Source organism: Pituophis catenifer, unplaced genomic scaffold (genome assembly GCF_029215685.1).
Source record: "Pituophis catenifer annectens isolate HBS135680 unplaced genomic scaffold, rPitCat1.0.hap2 SCAF_2, whole genome shotgun sequence".
NCBI lineage: Eukaryota > Metazoa > Chordata > Lepidosauria > Squamata > Colubridae > Pituophis > Pituophis catenifer.
The window spans coordinates 266749969-266770027 of NW_027256882.1; the positions used below are offsets into that span (position 1 = coordinate 266749969).

The following is a 20059-nucleotide window of genomic DNA, read 5'->3' on the forward strand; positions in this document are numbered from 1 at the left end:
AAACTGAAGAACCACTGAATACAATAAGCTCCTATTCTATCATCTATATATATCTTTTAAGTTAGCTTAAAATACAAAAAAACCCCACCCCATTTGTTAAGGTATGTGTATATAAGAGGGTTTGATATTTAGGGCAGAAAACTGGCATAAATGATTTAAGGTAGCAAACTGAACTAAATGAAAAGCTTGTATTCAATACAGATAAAAATAAGTGTCTCAAGACAACGTATATCACATATATAAACAAAAATAGTTAAATCAGTGGAAACAGGACACTAAAAATTAAATACATCTTAAGTTTTCTATTTTAAGGAAGGGAATTTTTCTATGGAATTCTTAATTCCAAACACATACTATTCTTTTCGTTTAGATATGCAAATACAGTGGTACCTCATACTCATTAATTGATTCCGGGAAGTATAAATCAAGTACCAAAACCGATGAGTACCAAACCAATTTTTCCCATAAGGAACAATGTAAATAAGTTTAATGCATTCCCGAACCAAAGACAATGCACATTTTTAAGGCAATAAGTAAAATGATAGGGTTGTATATTGTTACTTTACATGAAAAATAAACCTAAACATTAATAAATACTGTACTTAGATTGAATAAAATAAAAGCTTCACTTTCCCTGTACTGAGAAAAGTCCATGTCCTAATGAGATTGTTCTGTTCCGGTCCATACACACGAACTCATGGGAGTTTTAAAGACTTTATTAAGACAGATCCCACTCGCACCCACTGCAACATTCCCGAATCCAAGCCTGCTCAACCTAGGTGCAGGATTATAAAGTCTGTAGGCAAAGGCGCAAGTCCATACATACACAGTCCAAAATCAAGGCACAATCCACACATGATACATCCAAGTCAAGGTACACGTCCAAAATCTGAGAAGCAGATTTAAAATCCAAACACCCAGTCACACAAAGCACAGATCTGAAGTCACAAAAACTGGAGTCATGGAGTTGGAGCACATGCACAGCAGAGAAAATGGGCAGTTGTTTCCAACGTCACGTTGCTCCATATGTTGGGCTAAATAGGCCCACCCCAGTGTAACTCATTAGAAGGGACGAGGAGCCTCGCAAGTAGCCTTACTGTCCTCTGTTATGCCTCCCTTCCATTCAACCCTATGCATCAGTAGAAGAAGCAGTTCCTCCTCATCCTTGCTGACTGGCTGCAGCTGTGATCCTTTTCCACCCTGAACTTCTGACTGGGTCTCCAAGCCCTCCTGCTGCAGCTGCATATCTCCCCTCTCCTCTCCAGCCAGTCATCTGGTCCATCTCCTGATGACCCCTCCAAGGTTCCCGGCCTCTTCTCTTCCTGTGACCCATTCACTCCTTGCTCAGAGTGAATGGAGAACTTGGCATCTTCCTGATGCTTCCCCTTGCCCTCCTCTGAAGTCCCCGGAGTCAGTTCTTTGAGCCGATGTCTGGGGAAGTCATTACAGGGATGGTGGGAGGAGAGTGCTGAGGAGAAGAGGTTACATGGAATTGTTTGGAAGGAGAAACCGCCTCTAATAGAATATCAGGCACTTGCACTTCAGATGTTCTTTCTCTTTTCTGCCTTTTTTCAACTTGCACCACAGGCTCTGACACACTTTGTCATCTTCACTAAAAACGTATCCAATGAGAATGAGAACTGCTTGTCTTTTCAGAAGTTGTCGAAAGTGTGAAATTGTTTGGTCACTGAATAAATTCACATTTCTTCAGTGAGTCAGGAGGCAGCCGATAATGACAAGTTTTAGCTTGTGCTTCAAGTACCAAACAAACCATGAGGACCAGGACAAAATTTTCATGTCAAAATTTGATGAATTTCAAAGCAGTCAAGTACCGAGGTACCACTGTATGTCTAGCTAAAATTTTCCTTGCTAGTTTGGAATCGATACCACTGAAATTTTCTTACATTTTTAGCTTTCTTTTTACCAGCTGCAGACCCAGAACTCAAGGAAGCTTACATGAAATAAAACATCCATTGTGAAAATTCTAAAAAATTCGTTATAACATGCCTGGAGTTTTTTGGCAGCTTATCATAGAGCATACTTTCCTGCAGACTCTCAAACAAATGTTCTGTTAGTTTGTGATAGCTTAACAGATAATATTGAGAAGATGTGTCAATATCAATGAGAATACATTGACTCAGATATCCAAATTGGAGAGTTACATGAACTTGCAGAAAATGAAAGCATCGGGTTTTACATTGCACGCAAACAATACATACCTGTAGACCATTTCATTAGGGGCGCTGTCATCAAAGGCATAATCAAATCGGAATGTTTGGTTTTCTAAGTACCTTGTTAAATCTACTTTTTGCTTAGGTTCATGTACCATCACAACATCTTTGCTTGGAATTGTTATGACATCAAGGTCTTTCATTACAGTTTCTAAAGAGAAAATAAACATTACATTAATTTTCAGAATACCTGAGTTTAACAACTGAAACATTCATATGATGAAGACAGTGAAATTAACTGAATCACCCTGTGATTAAATAATTTGACATGTAAAAAAAGATACTGTAGCCTATATGGAAATAAGCTATAATATCTTTTTATACAAAGTTCATTCTGTGAATTTTTAATAAAAATAATGTATGTTTGCAGGTCCTCACTCCAAGAATTACCTTAGAAATTAAACTACGCAGAAAATTTGTACAATTTATACCATGCGGCCATTTTGCCATTTGTTTCACTTTTATGCAAGGACACCTACAAATTATAATTTATTATATTTAATGAACACACTGTTCACAAATATAAATAATTAAAAACCACAAGGTTTGAATGAAAACATGAATTGTAAGAAATTTACAAAATTGAACCTAAAATATGCCTGGCTTCTTTCCAACCCTGAAGTAGTCACCTCCTAGGTATCAACTCTTTATTTTTTGCTTAATATTTCTACATTCTAATCCAGAAGTCAGCAAACTATGGCCCCAAGATCCAAATCTGTAAATGTCCAGGCAGGCAGCAGATTGCCAGGGATGATCCTCAATCAACTTCCTAGGACAAGGGGCAGACTTTTCTGGATAGTGGTAGCAGCCTTCCAATGGCTGTACCTGCAGAGGTGAAATGGATCTGATCCTTTAGAGAAAAAGTTTGCCGACCTTGTTCTAGTGGTCTCTGATTGAAACAAAGTCAAATCAGTACCTTGAATTAAGTTTAAAAATGAACAGCACTAAGCACAAACAACTGAGAATGAGTTTCATACAGATAGTCCTCAAGGTAAGACCATTTGTTCAGCAGCCATTTGATGTTATGATGGCACTGAACAAAGGGGCTTACAATCCTCAAGTTATGACCACTGCAGCACCTTCATGATCATGTGAACAATTTGGCAATCAATTTGTAATTATGACTCATTGCAGCCTCCAGCGATCACATGGTCACTTTGTGCAACTTTCCTTGCTGGCTTCCCACTTGCAAAGTCAACGAGGAAGCTGGCAGGGAAGATTTCGAGTCGATTGGGTAAATCTCCCCAACCCCTCCAGTCTTTCTTTGCCCACACGTACTGCACCTTCCTCCGTTTCCTCACAGGCTATCAGACCTAGCCCAAGATTGATGCAATATGGTCCCGTTTTTTTATCTGCTCATACCATATAGACTGAATCTTGCCTGGCTAAACTTATACTACCCTGGATATAATGGATATAGCCTGGGAGATTCTGGGGAGTAGCTATCCTAAATCTCTTCCCTTTCCCAGAATCCAGCTCTGGACTCTGTTGTTTTTTGCCTTGCCCCCCTCCTTGGAATGAGCTCCCTCCTTCCTGGTAACCTGCAGTTGTGTTACTGTAGTTTATCACATATGTATGTACCCACCAATGCCCTTCTTCCCAAGCCTCCTTTGGGCCACACACCCCATGTCCTTTTCCCACAGCTATCCTGCACTCACACACATTTATGGAGCCACCACTGCTCTCCTTCCTGGCCCTCCCTGCACTTGCATTCATATCACACCCTCTTTCCCTTGCCTCCCTGTGCTTGTACATACCCACCAGCACCCTCCTTCCCTGCCCCTCCTGCACTCATGCCATGCAATACACATATCTAGAGAGCATTCCGAGCTGCACACCTACTACATCAGGATGAATATATCCCTGTCTAAAATAACCATCTTCTCTACTTTAAAACTGCACACTGGTATGATGGGATTCATTATCAAATGCTTTGGTCCCTATTCTTACTGATTTGTAAACTTACGTTCTGGTAAATTACATTTATTATTTTTCATTGGTAAAATTCATGTATTGCAATAGCAACAAATATCTCAAAAGACACATTGACTTACAACCAGCCTACAAACCCCTCAAAATCCAAATCAACCATACAGCCAAACAGAGAAAAGCACCAAACCTCAACCAACCGATACAAGGCCCCCTTTAACCACCACTCCACCTCCAAGTGACCCTCACCTGACGTAACCTCCCCATCACAAAACTCTCACTGGTGACTCACACCTGACCGATCACAAGACTCTGATCTGATGGAACTCACCTGGCGTGACCTCACTATCACAAGACCTACTGACCACACGAAGCCCTTATAAACAGAAGAACACTTGACACCCCCTAAACTCTGCTGAAGGTGTTACCTAGCCTGGTAACAAAATGTTTGGAAACCAACCCTCAAGCTCAGAGACTGAACTTTCACCCTCCACCCTCAAATTCATGTATATTTTAATACTGTATGCCTGTGTGTGGCATGCACATGTGTGTGTGTCTTCAAGTCTTTGTTAATTCCAGGTGACTACCTGCAGTTTCCTGAGTAAGATTCCATTACTGGTTTGCCACTGCCTTTTTCCTGGGTCTGAAAGAGAATGGCTGCCCAATGTCACCCAGCTAGCTCTGTGTGCTAGAACTCAGTCCCGTCCCCCCCTATCACCCCATGGTTTGTAACTCAATGTCTTAACCATTACATCAAACTGACCTTTATCCCTTTTGAGCAGTGTAATCTTTAAAACATTATCAGTCATAATTCAATTTAATCCAATTAACATTGTATGAATCAGTAACATTTCAGAAAACTATCCCTCATGATTTTATCAAAATCTATTGCTGTACAATTCTTAATACTAATTGTTAACACTGTGAAATGTCTGTCTCAGCAAAAACATGGAAAAAGCCCAGTGTACCAAAGGATACACAAACAAAAGAAGTGTTGTACCATCAAATACATACATATTTCCTTTTTCTGTGGGAAGATATTCCTCTAGGCATAAAACTAAACACACTGAAAGTTCATTCATACAAAATGCATTATTTTACAATAAATATTCCAACTATTCCAGCTCTTTTGATATTGTATGAAATTGAAGCAATTGAAGTTTAGTTTCAAATGATGTATATGTGTTCAGTTTTTTATCACTGCTGCTAAAGAATAAAAGTAATTCTATTGATCAATAATTGCAAATTAAGTACACAGGAATACCACAGAAGGAAATAGCTAAAGGTATGGCTCTTACTTTAAAGTAAGGTATAAACCTTACTGTATACAATTTTAAATATAATTGTTATAAAATCTACAGCTTTTCCTAATGGGTTTTAACAAATTTATCTAGAGCAGCATTCACTTATATTTAGAATAAATTCATTAAATGTTGCATGCCAAAAATTTAAAGCATATTTTAATACTTACTTGCTAAAAGAACAATTTATTAAGCAATTTATATAGCCATCCAATTAACACTGTCATTTTATTTCACATTTTTAAACAGCTACTATCCACTCAAGAAAAATCTGATCATGATTGGAAATGGATGGTCCTACAGATAACCTGGGCCTGTACCATGTAGAGTTTTATAGGTAATAATAAACACCTTAAATTGAACCCAGAACCCCCTGGGAACTAGTGCTGCCTTTTTATTCTGTCGAAGTCTTTATCTTTTCATTTTGTTTGTTCCTCACTGGGCTTCTGAATTCTAATTTTCTTTCAAACATTTACTCCATGGCTTGAACAATTTTTAGCTCATACCAGTTTCAAATGACCAAAAAAAAAAAAAAAAAAAACCTCTCAGTCTCCAGTTGCTGTTTTCACTGTTGTCTATTCTTATTAGGGCATCTATCTTTCAATTTGCCTCTTTATTAGTCTCCTGGGCTATGGCTCAGTTTATTGAGCGTTTTCCTCACAGGCAGCCATTTTGTCTTCCCTTCTTCTTTCGTCCTGCCCAGCATTGTAGTTTGATTGGCAACTGGGTCATCCTGAGGGAGTGCCAAGAAAGGAGGGAGGGGGAAGAAGTAGCACAGGTGCTTATCACCTAGTCAGGCAGTCTGTCCCTTCACAGGGCCATACTCCAAAAATAGGCAGTGGCAGGACAAAAATTAAGATAAAATTAGTTCAACTAATGACTACTAATTAAAATCATAGTAAAGAAAATATCCCGTTTGAAAAATTGTTCCACCATCTGCTGATACACACACCATTTTTTTCAGAGACAAATCACAATCCATCATTTATATCATATGCAAATATAGAGAATGAATGTGTGGGAAACTGATGTAATCTCAAGTAAGCAGAAGAAACACAAGAAACACATAAACACAAGAAAAATTGTGTCATCAAGTCAATATTGACTCTTAAAAGCCACATAGATAGATCTTCTCCTGGATGTTCTGTCCCCAAAACGGCTTTTCCAGTCTTCCAACTGTGTAGCCATCATTGCTGTAATCATGCCCATTCACCTTGCTCCTGGCTGCCCTTTTCCTTTTTTTCCTTCCATATTTCTCAAAATTATGGACTTCTCAAGAAAGCTATGTCTGTGCATAATGTATTAAAATATGATGATTGGATTCTGGTCATTTGTGCCCCAAGTGTTAATTTGTTCAATGGTCTATTTGTGTTTTCATAGCTATCCATGGTATTCTTGAAGACTTCTCCAACGTAAACATTCAAAAGTATCAATACTTTTTGTATACTATTTCTTCAAAGTCTAACATTCACTTTCATAGTGTCACAGGGAAAACCATCATTTGCACAATTCTGATCTTGTTGGTACAGTCAGGTTATGGCATACAAGTATCTTTTCCAAGAATTCAATGCTGCATTGCCCTCTAAGTATACTTGACTACTAGTTCCTTGACTCTTTACTTGTTGATAGTTTGGGGAAGTGAAGCTGGGATTGTTGTCTGCTTTTGAGAAAAAAGCAGCTTCAGCCAGGCAAAAACAGTTCCCAACGTATTTCTCTAAGGGTCAGCCCAGCTCATTGCTTTTGCCCAAAGAGCTGTAAAAGTTTACAGCTCCAAAAACCTGAGAGATGGGCTCATACATTAATTCATTCATTCACTTACAAGTTTACTTACAAGCATCTGCGCTGGTGTTCCAGCTGCCTGGCTAAATGAGCTACACCATTTTCAAGGATGTGCCAACTTCCAGAGGCAGCCTCACTCCATCCAGGCCCTTAAGCTTACAAAAGACAGAGTGTGTGTGGGCGTGTAGAACAAAAAGAGATTTAAAAAATAGCAAGCAGACAGGGAAGCAGGAGGCGACCTTTGGAGATTGACAATAATTAGCAGGCAGGCAAGAGAGCTATCAAGCAGGCTAAGGATCACAAGCTATAGTAAGCAGCATATCCTGGTGAGATTCCTGCCTAGGCCTTGGCTTGGGAGCTCAGCTGGAGTACTCAAAAGCAACATATCTTTTACTGGGTAAAATATAAGTGTGGTTTACCAATGCTTTCTCCCACACAGTATGAAATGATAGCTCTTGCTATTGTCACTGTATTGATCATTTACCTCTAGCATCTTCCTATATTACTGCTGCCCAATGGACAGACCAAAAGTCCAAAGTATATTTCCTTGGGAAAATAGCCACTGAACTCAATACAACCTGTTACAGAATAAGCATTTCTATATTTACCCAATAAAAGTTTGCTAAACCCAGTCCAAATACCTTCAAAAGCACAGCCTGTTAACTCGTTCATACAAACACATCCCAGAACTGATAAACAAACAAAAAGTATTCTCTGCTATTAGTAGCTTAAATTCAAAAGTTTCAGGTATAGTAAATATAATTTCAGTTTGTCATCTATTTTGATTACAATTTTTAAAGAGTTAATAAAAACCTGTTTTCTTACAAGGCTATTAACAAATGTATTTTTCCTCCCAGCTTCAAATTTCTCCTCCCCTCCCTCTTTAAGACAATTTTTTCACTTCACAATATAAGCAATTCCAAAATAATTTCCATTTTCTAATACCATAATTTTGTATTCAGCTTTTCTACAGATTACAGCTTGAGCTATTCCATCGTTTATCTCAGATCTAAGTTATGTCCTCTCTCATTCTAGTATGGTGGGCAAATTAAAAAAAAGTTCAGTTAACAATCTCACATTTAAAATCTATATTTTCATTAACTTAAAATGCATTTTATGGCTATAATTACATTCTGATTCTATAAAATTTTGATTACCTCATCTTTAAACTAATTTTAACTATTTATACCTCAAAAAGGCTGGATTGAAAGAAGAAATTTAATATGTAACATCTTAAAACTTATCTACACATTCTAAAATCAAGTTCAGCTGTGTATATGGTTTCAAGACTAAACCCATTTGAAAATTATTTTTGATCGCATTTAAGATCTGTATGTTAAAATGAGCCATACCTTTTTTATTGAGTGGTCGTTTTCGAACACATACACATATCCTGTGCTCATCAATCTTTTACAAAAAAGGAAACAAAATGGAAGTTAAGTTAAGTAAGTAAAAATTGTACTTGAAATTAAAACTCAAAGAGAAAGGTATTCAAGCAATTGTATATAAGGTTATATAACTGTCTATTTTTAAAAATACCGATGATCTAAAATTCATTGTTATGTACTCTTGTAGTTCAACATTCCACAGTGAAATATGTTTCAATTAGTTACAGGTTCCTATAGGCTTTCAAGATAAACCACTCCATGTGGTTTAGGCTAATTCTTTTGGCCAATTTGAATACCTCATCAACAATGGTGGATGAGTGACATATTTTATTATTCATATTGCTGTAAAAACTACAGCACCAAAACCAAGATGTGGTAAGTTACTTTTGTCTCTAATACGAAAATATTTCTTAAAAGAGACATCATTTTATAATCTCCATTTAATCTTTCTAATATCAAATGTACATTTAAACTCTTTTGTAAGCACAGGTTCTCATGGCTGAGATTTGCCAATTCCCCCCTCATAGCGGGTAACACCAATTAGACACAAAAGCATCCTAAAGTTATATCTGTACTGGTTCCTAAACCTAGATTTGAATTGAATAAATTTATCTACACATTCTAAAATCAAGTTCAACTGTGTATATGGTAACCTTCTAATAACCTAAGCATAAGGTTAATTTCAGAGTTAAGGGCAAAACATTATTGCAAATTTTTCTTAAATAAATCAATTCAAGAAAACTGTCAAATAGTAAAAAAAAATTAACATGGTCTCTTTGAAATGAAGGGTTAAAGATTATTATTTAAGATTCAGTTCTCAGATTTGCTAGGAAAGAAATAACTAAAAGTGAACATTTGTTTAAATACAACGACTTCAATTTCACAACTTATTCACTGCTGACCATGTTACCATTCAAAATGTCAGTAAAACTTCTTTTAATTATTACATATTAACAAAACTTACAGGATCTGCAGTTGTTAGTGGTCTATAATCCAAACTTCCTCTGAAATCTCTGATCATACACATGATTTCATAATTTGGATTTGTGGCATCTACATCCTAAGAGAAAAAAAATCATTACTAAAACCATATTGCTCATGCCACTGTAACACATACTTATCATAAATATTACAAGAGAATCCTGAATGGAGATAATAGGTTTTTAAATATCAATTTTTCTTCTAAAATTCATGTATGAGAAAGTAGACCCAATTCACAAGTCAAATATGTGTTTAAGTGTACTGCAAAATGAACAAACTTTTGGTGGCTGTTGCAATCAACATTTTTGGCAGTAGGTGAGGTAATGATGCAAGTGGATAATTCCATGTCATGCATATGGTTGCCTATTATTACTCTGGAAAGAGAGTAAGACGGAAAATGTGTTTTTCCTTTTTGTAATAAAATTTATTGCTCAGACTTTATTTTTATGTATTCACTGTCATCAAATTTTTACAACATCTATCCCACTTCATGTGTCCTACCTGTTCTAACATATGCCAGTGAAACATGGACACTAATCTCACAATCGATACAAAAGCTACCATTGGCACAAAGAGTCATGGAAAGATACATGCCTCAGAATCATAAGACGAGATAGAAAGCTCTGCATGTGGATTAGAGAACAAACAAAATATATCATGCTGTCAAAAGAGTAAAAGAATTGAAATGGAAATGGGCTGGTCACATAGCAAGAAGAACTGATGGTAGGTGGACTAAGGCAGTCATAGAATGGTTCTTGATAAAAACCATCCACAAAAAAGAGACCTAAAACAAGATGGATCAACATCAACAAGTATTGTGGACCCAATTGGCAAAGGAAAGCTCAAGACGTACTGATTGGAAACATGCAGAAGAGGCCTTCATCCTGCAGTGGATAGACAATAGCTAAAATGATGATGCTGATCCCATCCCACCTAAGTGACTCTGACAATTTATCACAAACCTATCCTAAGCAGCATACATTCCAACACAGTAAATTGGTTAGAATGTAGGACCCATATAGCACAACGTAACAATACGTATCTCATATCATACATTTCATCTCACACCGAGGAACAATCATACCCAAAAAAATCTAACTAACATTCTTGGGGCGGGGTTGGGGGAGAAATCACTACTCTCAACTCAGGTCCCAAAATTTTTCTGAAAAAGGCAAATTACAATGGCTTTATTAAATACCAACAATGCCAAATTAGGTATTGACTTAATACTGGGGGAGTGAGAAATGCTGTTTTCCATAAAAAAAGTGCCAGGGGCCAAAAAGCTTTGACTTCATGAATCTGATGATTATGTAGCATTTTACCGCTCACACTTAAGTCATTTGGGTTGCACATTTTGAAAGTAGTAAAATGAATGAAGGAATGATTATGGATCTTCAGCTCAAACAAAAAATCTGAAATATTGTCGCTATTTATTATATAATCAAATTTATTACACTGTAAACTTCTAAAGCCTCTAAACCAGTGCTTCCTAAACCGGGGTAAATTATCTAAAATTGGATATAAGTGGCTTTTCTTTGGGTAATAACACATAAACATATTACCAAATATACCAGGGATATTTAAATTGATTTAAAGTGTAACTTACATTGGGTAAAAACGAATTTCTGATAAGTGGTTTGAGTAATGAAACAAAATGTTTGGGAAACATCGCTCTAAACAGTTCTTAATAAAACTATACAGTGACAATTAAAACTTAAAATACTAAAATACAGTCATCAACATTAAAACTCTTGAGTTTATATCATAGAGACTTTTCAAATACCAGCCAAGGAAGTTTTGAATTCAACTGAGAATCAGTCACTTCACTGTAAGAAGGGATATGGGCAACAATAAAAAAATATTTGGTCTGCAAATAACCGCTTTATCAGAATATCTTTAGATCCTGGCTTGCGCCGAATGACATGAGCATGCTAAAACTGATCTTGGCTGCAGTTACCGGATTATTAGCATTTTTTTGTTAAACTGATCAACAAGTGTAGATTTAATTATTGTGGTGGAACCTCCAGCTACAGTACACTGGAGGGAGGTGTTAAGAGGGGCCTGGTTTAGAGTCCTTGCACTGCAGGAAGTTGCAAGCCTGACCTCCTCCACAATCCCTGAAGCCTCATCTGACCAATCCGAAAGGAATGCCTTCAGTCTGGTGAGATTCTCATATCATGGTGACTAATAATGAAACTTCCACTTGAGATTGTTTATGAGTGGTTCCGATTGCTTGTGCCTGACAATTATGGAAGAATTAAGGGCTGGTACCTATCAGTATGAATTGGTGTAATCTAGGATGGTATGGATGCATATTAAACTAGGAATCCTTAGGTTGGTGATAGTTGCATGTTATACTCTAATTTGAGGAAAAAATGTCTAATAATAATAATCCACATTATTCTGCTAAGGGAGATAAGAGATGGGTGGGAATAACATAAAAGAGGACCATTAAGTAATTTAAGAATGGCATGATTACTATCATAATTACTGAGAAAGACTGAGAAATTAATAAGCTTGTAAGAGTAAACATGGGACAGACTGTTTTATGGTAGTCAAAACTGATCTAATAAAATATGGTCATAGAACGAAAAAAGTTAGAAATTGCTATGAAAATAGAATTACTGAAAGAAGTTAAAGTACAACTCTTGCATTAAGATGCATTGTAAAAAAAGATTAGCCTCCCAATTTTTTTTGGGGGGGGGGAATGATGTGAAAAAAAGGATATGGAAGCTGCTTGGAACAGAATAAAAAGATTTTGAAGAAGATTCAATTCAATGCATTGTTTTAAATGGTAAGAAAAATATGAACTGTACACAAAGCACTATGAATGAAAAAATTAAAAACCTGTGCTCGTTTCTCTCTAATTTCCTGTTGCTGTAATCTTCGTTTTTCGCGCTTTTCTTGTAATTTTTCAACTTCTTTCACACAATTTGATTTTCTACGTGCTTAAAGAAGAAAGACAACTTTTGTCATACAATGATTTTCAAGTTTTCAGTTTTTTAATTAGTAAGATTGAGAACTGTCCATGTTAATTTAATTCAATATAAATGGGTTTAAAAATTCCTAATATATAACCATCTTCTGAATAACCATTTTGAGCTGTGGGAGACAATATGAAGAAATTGCCAGAGAGCTTGATAATATATTGTTCACATAGCCAGCCTGTAATATAATCTGGTTGCTACTCAACTGCACCATAGTTTGTACACCACCTGCAAACTAACAAATTCTGCTGGCTGCTCTCCCAGGGACAGAATTTTAATATAGGCCGGAGAGAGAGAGAAATTTTTTTCTTAACAAATCTGGGTTGAAAATAAACCTTCAACCAGTACTTTTTTCATCGTCCCACCCTCTTTCTTCCCTTGTTTTGTAATGTTAAGCAATTATCTTATCATGGGCGTATTACATAACAGTTAACAAATACAGCATGTATTTTTTTTATTTGCAAATCTGTTGGCCTAGCTAAGTAACAGGGGACTCTTCAGGGAAATTTTTTCAATATTTAGTTTATACTGTTTTTGTCATAATCATTCTTGCTGGCCCTGGAGAACAAGAGAGGATAGCATGACTGCTTAACAAGGAGAGCAGAGTCCCCCACTTTCCACAAGGAAGACTAATTGAATTCTTTTCTATTAAGACTACTTAACTTAGAGGTCTCACCTAAACGGCTAGTTCAGCTTGAAGGTAGCGTGTCTACCTGTCTTACCTAGGCCAGCAGGATATGGAAAAAAAGAAGTGACAACACAGAAACAGCCACTGACTAATACATGTTACTCTCTTGGTTTGTCCTAAGGTAAGATCTGGCCGATTTTAAACTCAGCTTGTTAATTAGAACAGAATTCTTAGTCTATTCTTACAGGACTATTGAAAAAATAATCACAATGATGTATTATAACGAGATATAATAATGGTATAGTTAAATCTCTATTTAAGCATTATGTAATCATCCAAGAGAGTCTACATGTAATGCCTAAAATAAATCCTTGATACATGGTTTACATACAAGGGGGTCCAAATTCCTTTTTTGCAGCTTGAACTGGAGATATATCTGAAACACTACCATTCTGTTGTGTAGATGATGACTGTTCAGGAAGCTGAGTAGGTCGTGCACGTGCAGAACCAATCACTGAAAAGATCAAAATAAAGAGTTTATTAAAAAAGATTTACTAAGAAAATGAGGCAAAATGGAAAAGAAATGTGTAATTGTTTCACAATTCAGTGACTTATTAATGATAATCATACTCTTCATTAAATCTGATACTGTTTAATGAAGCAAATTATAGTTGTGAAAAATCAGCATACTTCTTGGAGACAAATCAAAACATAAGAATAGGTTACATAACAAATCAGTAGTTGAATTCACAAATGACTGTCAATCTTTATGTAAGAAGTGAAATGCATGTGTCACTCTGGCAGAACCGTATAAGTACACTTAAGTTTCAAGGCCAGTAGACCTACTCTGGTGGACCTTCCCTTATGGCAACACAAGCAACCAAAACAAATTACACAATTTTAACTTTAAAAAGTTATAGATAAGGTGTAATGGTAGGTGGTTACTCGTGTGTTCCAAAAGAACTAGTTAGGCCCCATTGTCTACATATTAGCTCATGCATTACAGATTATGGGAGTCCCACACCTTATTCCAATAAAAATATTCATACCAATAATGGGAGGTGATCAGCCAAACAATGAAGCAGAGGAGTATTAATCCTCTGGTAGAGATGGGGAAAAATGCAACAGTCATGAATAGAAATGTACTACATGGAAGTTTTCATTCCAGACCTGCAGATCATCTCTCATTCAAACCACTTGTGCTTCTGAAACGGTTCAAGAGATTTCTAAAAATAAATAAATATTCATTGCTGGACTTATATTCTACTCCAATTATAACTGATTTTGTCCAGCTTACTTATCCTATTCTACAAAATAAGAATTTTTAAAAAAATAAAGGTAAAGGTAAAGGTTCCCCTCGCACATATGTGCTAGTTGTTCCTGACTCTAGGGGGCGGTGCTCATCTCCATTTCAAAGCCGAAGAGCCAGCGCTGCCCGAAGACGTCTCCATGGTCATGTGGCCGGGCATGACTAAATGCCAAAGGCGCACGGAGCGCTGTTACCTTCCCGCCAAAGGTGGTCCCTATTTTTCTACTTGCATTTTTTTACGTGCTTTCGAACGGCTAGGTTGGCAGAAGTTGGGACAAGTAACGGGAGCTCACTCCATTACGCAGCACTAGGGATTCGAACTGCTGAACTGCCGATCTTTCGATCGACAAGCTCAGCATTTTAGCTGCTGAGCCACCACATCCCTTTTTTAAAAAATAAAAAAGTATAAAAATCAGCAAATAACAAACAACTCACAATTGTATACAAGGGAAATGAACACATTCAAAGAGAATATCTTAAGAGGGACCAGTTGTTCCCAAGGCTTGCTAGAAAAGCCAAGTTTTAATAATGTTTTGCAGCCCAATAAGACTGAGGAGGCTGAGTGGTGGGGGATCAATTGAAAACGGCCTCTTTCACCTTGTTTTATCTGACAGACAGAAATAACTAAAAGGTGGCAGTCCTCAAGCCACACAGGTTTTAAAGATGATATCTAGCACCTAGAATTACATCTAGAAGCAAACGGACTATTGAAATAGTGGTGTTATGTGGGGAAATTATGACAAACACATAGCTACTCAAATTACTGCATTCTAAACTAGCTGTACAGGTAGTGCTCAACTTAGGCCCACAATTGAGTCAGGAATCCCAATAGTTGGGCAAAATGTTGTTAAGCAAGGCATCATGTGACTACAGAAGGAGGCTCAGATTTTCAGGATCTGAGCTATGTTTCTGCACCACGCCAGAGGAGTTCAGTTCCCCTTAGCCGGCAGTTCTTTCCCCCACAAAATGAGAGGGAGTCCTCTCAGCAGGTGGCAGTAGTTTGAAATCTTCCCTGTTGGCATCCTTGTGTGCGTGTTAAGTAGAAGTTGGGAAAGCATCAAGCCTGTGAAATACCATAAAACAGAGGTCTCAGCTCAACTTCTCCCCTTTACACCAACTGGAACCAGATCATCATTGCAATACAGTGCCTACCACTCCGTGACTTCAAAACTGTTCAGAAAGGTACCAAAAACCAGCTAACTATAATTATATTAGGATCTGTATTATTTGGAATGTGTTACATTGTTATTACTTGGAACGGAAAATAAAATTGTCATGCAAAGTTTTACAGAAGAATAAGGCAGACAGTTTTTTTTTATAGCTGGACTATTAAACTGGAATTAAATAAAAAGTTAATAAAAATTACCTCTGTTGTCTCTAGCAGGAGTTTCAGTTTTAGAAGGAGCCACAGTCCTTCGATTCTAGAGAAAGGATAGACATTCTATAATTTGTTATCCACATCCAAACAAACTTGTTGGGAGATTTGAAGCCTTTCAGCAGGTAAAAGGAACAGCAAGTCAGCAAAATTTATACATTTGGGAAGTCCCTAAATTATTCTCAAAACCATCTACAAAAGAAGCTCTACCCTTCTGACAAATGCAAAACAGAACTGCAGAGATTGAATGTCAGTACAGTAAACACAAAAATGAGGTAAGTGTTTTCTAATTAACTATACTCTCTTTTGAGGGAGATAGGCAGTTTAGAAATGTGAAAACTAAATTAATTAACTACCACTCCCACCCGCACCAAATGTTATGTATCATATAACTAATTGGGGACGTGACCAAATTATCAACACAGTAATGAAAACTGTAGAAGTGAAATTCCATGTAAAATTTATTAAAAATTAAAAGACAAAATATGTATCTTGCAAATTATCTTGGATTCATGTATGTATTATTGCAGTTGTATTTGGAATACTGGTACAATACAAGAGGCCAATACGGAATTAATATGAAAGTTCAAAATGCAAATAGGACAAGATATTAATGAGTATCAATCATTTTAGAACTGTAAATAGAAGTTACAAAGGAGTTCAATATTATAGGACTATTGTTTTAGATATTTATTTGTTAGGCTTTTAATGTTTTAATGCTGGAAGCTGCCCAGAGTTGTTTCGTTACAAATGGGTGGCAAATAAAATTCAATAAATAAATAAATAATAGGAGAGTTTAATTCTTGCCCTGCACTTGACCAGGGAAATCTCTCTCTCTCTTTCCATACCAATCAATTCTTTAGCTGATAAGGTTTTTTTTATTTAATAATAGAATACTTAGATTAGCCTTACAATTTGCTATGAACACATTGACACTATAATCCATATCAAAATTACTTCCCGTTCTTCAACTTTTTACATAAAGGGTACTGTTACTATCTTCTGTAAGGCTGGAATGGTTTCAATATAGATGAAGAACTCTTGACGTAAAATATCCCTGACAGCTTGATCGCACTCTTCCACTTAGTAATTTGTTATAAAGCATAGCTGTTGGGCTTTCGCATGAGGTTCTGTGGTGGACTAGATATCTCTGAACTAGCAGAGACAGCACTGTGAAAGTGAACAGCAGCCATCGCTAAAAATGGTTTTTTGTGACTGGGAGATCGATCCACCTGCATCCCAAATTGCAATTTCTTGTGAAATTGTGGGATGGAAGTCTAACAGTCTTCTCATGGGTAGAACGGACATTGTCTCACCTGAACGTCCATTTTCGGGGCGCTGCGGCTACACTCCATAGCTGGGTTACTTCCTCACGTTCTGACATCAACTGAGTGGACTTTAAATTTATTTCTCCCTCTCTCCGTGCTCTGGCCACGCCCCTTTGTCCCATGATTCCTCAGTCTTGAACGAAGGCGCAGCACAGTAAACGTGGAACCGTCCAAAGAACAATAATTGCAACAATCCCCGGAATGTCTGAAAAAAACAGGAACAGAGCAGGAAGCCCAAACCCAATAAGAAAAATGGGGGGGGGAATGGAGTGTAGCCGCAGAGCCCCGAAAATGGACGTTCAGGTGAGACAACGTCCGTTTTCCAGAGCGCTGCATCTACACTCCATAGCTGGGATATACCCAAGCCTAAACCACAGGGGCGGGAAGCTGACTGCTCCCCGAAGCCGAGGCCGAGATGACCGACTACAACACCCCCCTTCCGAAAGACGCCTCCGACGAAGCGTATGAGTCAATCCGATAATGTCAGATGAACGGGGACAAGGAAGTCCACGTGGCCGCCCGACAGATGTCCGACACCGATGCTTGAGTCGCCCACGCCGCCGATGTTGCAGCACTGCGGGTGGAATGAGGAAGGATCCTGCCCGGAAGGGGCCTTGCCTGAAGCTCATAGGCGGATGAAATACAGGCCTTAATCCAGCGGCCCACCGTGGACGAGGAAACCTTTTGCCCCATGGAGGCGGGGTGAAAGGAGACAAGGATGGCCTCCGTCTTCATAAAGGAGGCCGTTCGACAAAGATAGTGACGAAGTGCACGGCGGACATCCAGCGTGTGCCAGAGGACCTCCCGGTGATGTTTAGGGGAAGGGCAGAAGTCAGGAAGGATGATCTCCTGGGCCCGATGGAACCACGAGTTCACCTTGGGGTGAACACCGAATCAAGTCTAAGCACCACCGTGTTGGGCCAAAAGATGCACAGGTCTTTCCTAACAGATAAGGCAGAGAGCTCCAAGATCTTCCGGGCCGAGGTAATGGCCAGGAGGAAGGCAACCTTGAGGGAAAGAAATTTCAACGAAACAGAGGCCAAAGGCTCAAACGGCAGTGCGGTCAGAGCTTGGAGAACAAGTGGAAGATCCCAAGAGGGATATTGGTGCACTGTGGGAGGACGCAAATTGGTGTCCCCATGCAGGAATCCCCAGATCCAGGGGTGATGAGACAGAAATTGATAAGGTTGGCAAGAAAGGACCGTCGATAGGGCGGCAGTCTGACACCTCAAGGTGGCTGGGGCCAAGCCTCTGTCAAAGCCCTCCTGCAAACTCGAGAATATCCTGGATAACCGCCAAAGTCGGATAGACATGGTGTCCCGAACACCAGAAACAAAATGCTCGCAAAGTCGCTTCATACAGCCAAGTCGTTGACGGCCGCCTGTAGGCTTGGATCGTGCCAATTACCTTGTCAGAAAGTCAATCTCTCTTCAGGATGACCCGTTCAAATGCCAGACAGCCAACTGGAGCCACTGAGGCTCTGGATGACAGATGGCCCCCTGGCACAGGGAGATCCGATGTGGGGGAAATCACCCACGGACTTTCGACCAAGAACTCCACAAGATCGGCGAACCACTGGCAGCGTGGCCAATTGGGTGCCACTAACAACAGTTCCGCCCTGTCTGTGATCATCTTCCGTACGACCTTCTGAATGAGCGGGATTGGAGGGAATGCGTATAGGAGGCCGGGAGGCCAACGACACCGTAAGGCATCCGTGTTCTCTGCCAGCGGACTCTGGTAACGGGTTATGTATCGAGGCAAGTGGGCGTTTGCGGGACTTGCAAACAGATCCATGACTGGAGTCCCGAAGCGGGCTGACAGCTCGCAAAACAACTGAGGCTGAAGTTGCCATTCGGCAGGATCGATCCGCTCCTTGCTGAGCCAGTCGGCTTGTACGTTGGCTAACCCGGATATATGATCCACCCGTATCGATAGAAGGTAATGTTCTGCCCAGCTGAAAAGCCTTTCCGACTCGACCATCAGGGAGCGGGACCTCATCCTCCCCTCCCGATTCACATGTGCTTTGGCTGACGTGTTGTCCGTGAGGACTCGGACATGTGACCCCTGCACGGCGAGGCTGAAGTGACGAAGGGCTAGACTAATCGCCCAAAGCTCGAGGAAGTTGATGCTGTTGAGTTTCTCCGACGGCGACCACTGACTCTGAGCCACTTGGTTGGCAAGGTGATAACCCCAGCCCTGAAGACTGGCGTAGGTAGTCAGCACGAGCCGGTTGATTACCAGGAAATGACAGCCCTGCAGGATAGCTGGCGACCGCCACCACCGAAGGGAGAGACGAACCTGAGGAGGTACAAGTATCTTCCTCCCCGAGTTGGAACAGCCGCTCTGCTGATAAGAGAGGATGAGCCACTGCAACGGCTGGGAGTGCCTGCGGGCCCAAGGAACAATGTTGAAGCACGAGACTAGCTTCCGAGCAGTTGAGAAAGCGTCAGAAGGGAAACGGATCTCTGAGCTAGGACCCGGATTACCAAATCCCTGATGCTCCGAACCCTGTACGGGGACAAAAATACTTGACCTGTGGTGGAGTCTATTATTGATCCTAAATGAAGGATGGATGTGGAGGGAACGAGATGACTCTTGTCCAAGTTTATTGAAAAGCCGTGTTTCTGAAAAGCTGAGAGCACCCGGTCCCTGTCCTGTGTTGCCTGATCCCGGGACGACGAGAGAATCAGGATATCGTCAAGGTAACACAGGATCCTCACCGGGGCAGATCTGAGGGTGGCTGCCACCACTGCCATCAGCTTGGTGAAGGCACGGGATGCTGAAGAAAGCCCGAATGGCATTGCACAGTACTGGTAGTGCGTC

General features: G+C 39.2%; 1 protein-coding gene across 4 annotated transcripts in view; it reads right to left on the reverse strand.

Moving 5' to 3' along the window:
* Positions 1 to 20059, reverse strand: part of KIF2A (kinesin family member 2A) — a 57910-nt gene that overhangs the window by 18048 nt on the left and 19803 nt on the right. For 2 of the 4 annotated variants that reach the window (XM_070938859.1, XM_070938857.1), the window contains exons 4-9: positions 15900 to 15954; positions 13673 to 13738; positions 12457 to 12557; positions 9593 to 9688; positions 8593 to 8647; positions 2220 to 2382 (exon numbers count right to left, since the gene is read on the reverse strand). In XM_070938859.1, the coding sequence (XP_070794960.1) occupies positions 2220 to 2382; positions 8593 to 8647; positions 9593 to 9688; positions 12457 to 12557; positions 13673 to 13738; positions 15900 to 15954 (536 nt within the window). Of the gene's footprint in view, positions 1 to 2219; positions 2383 to 8592; positions 8648 to 9592; positions 9689 to 12456; positions 12558 to 13615; positions 13739 to 15899; positions 15955 to 20059 lie in introns of all 4 variants that reach the window. The other 2 variants (XM_070938858.1, XM_070938856.1) reach the window with 1 other exon arrangement.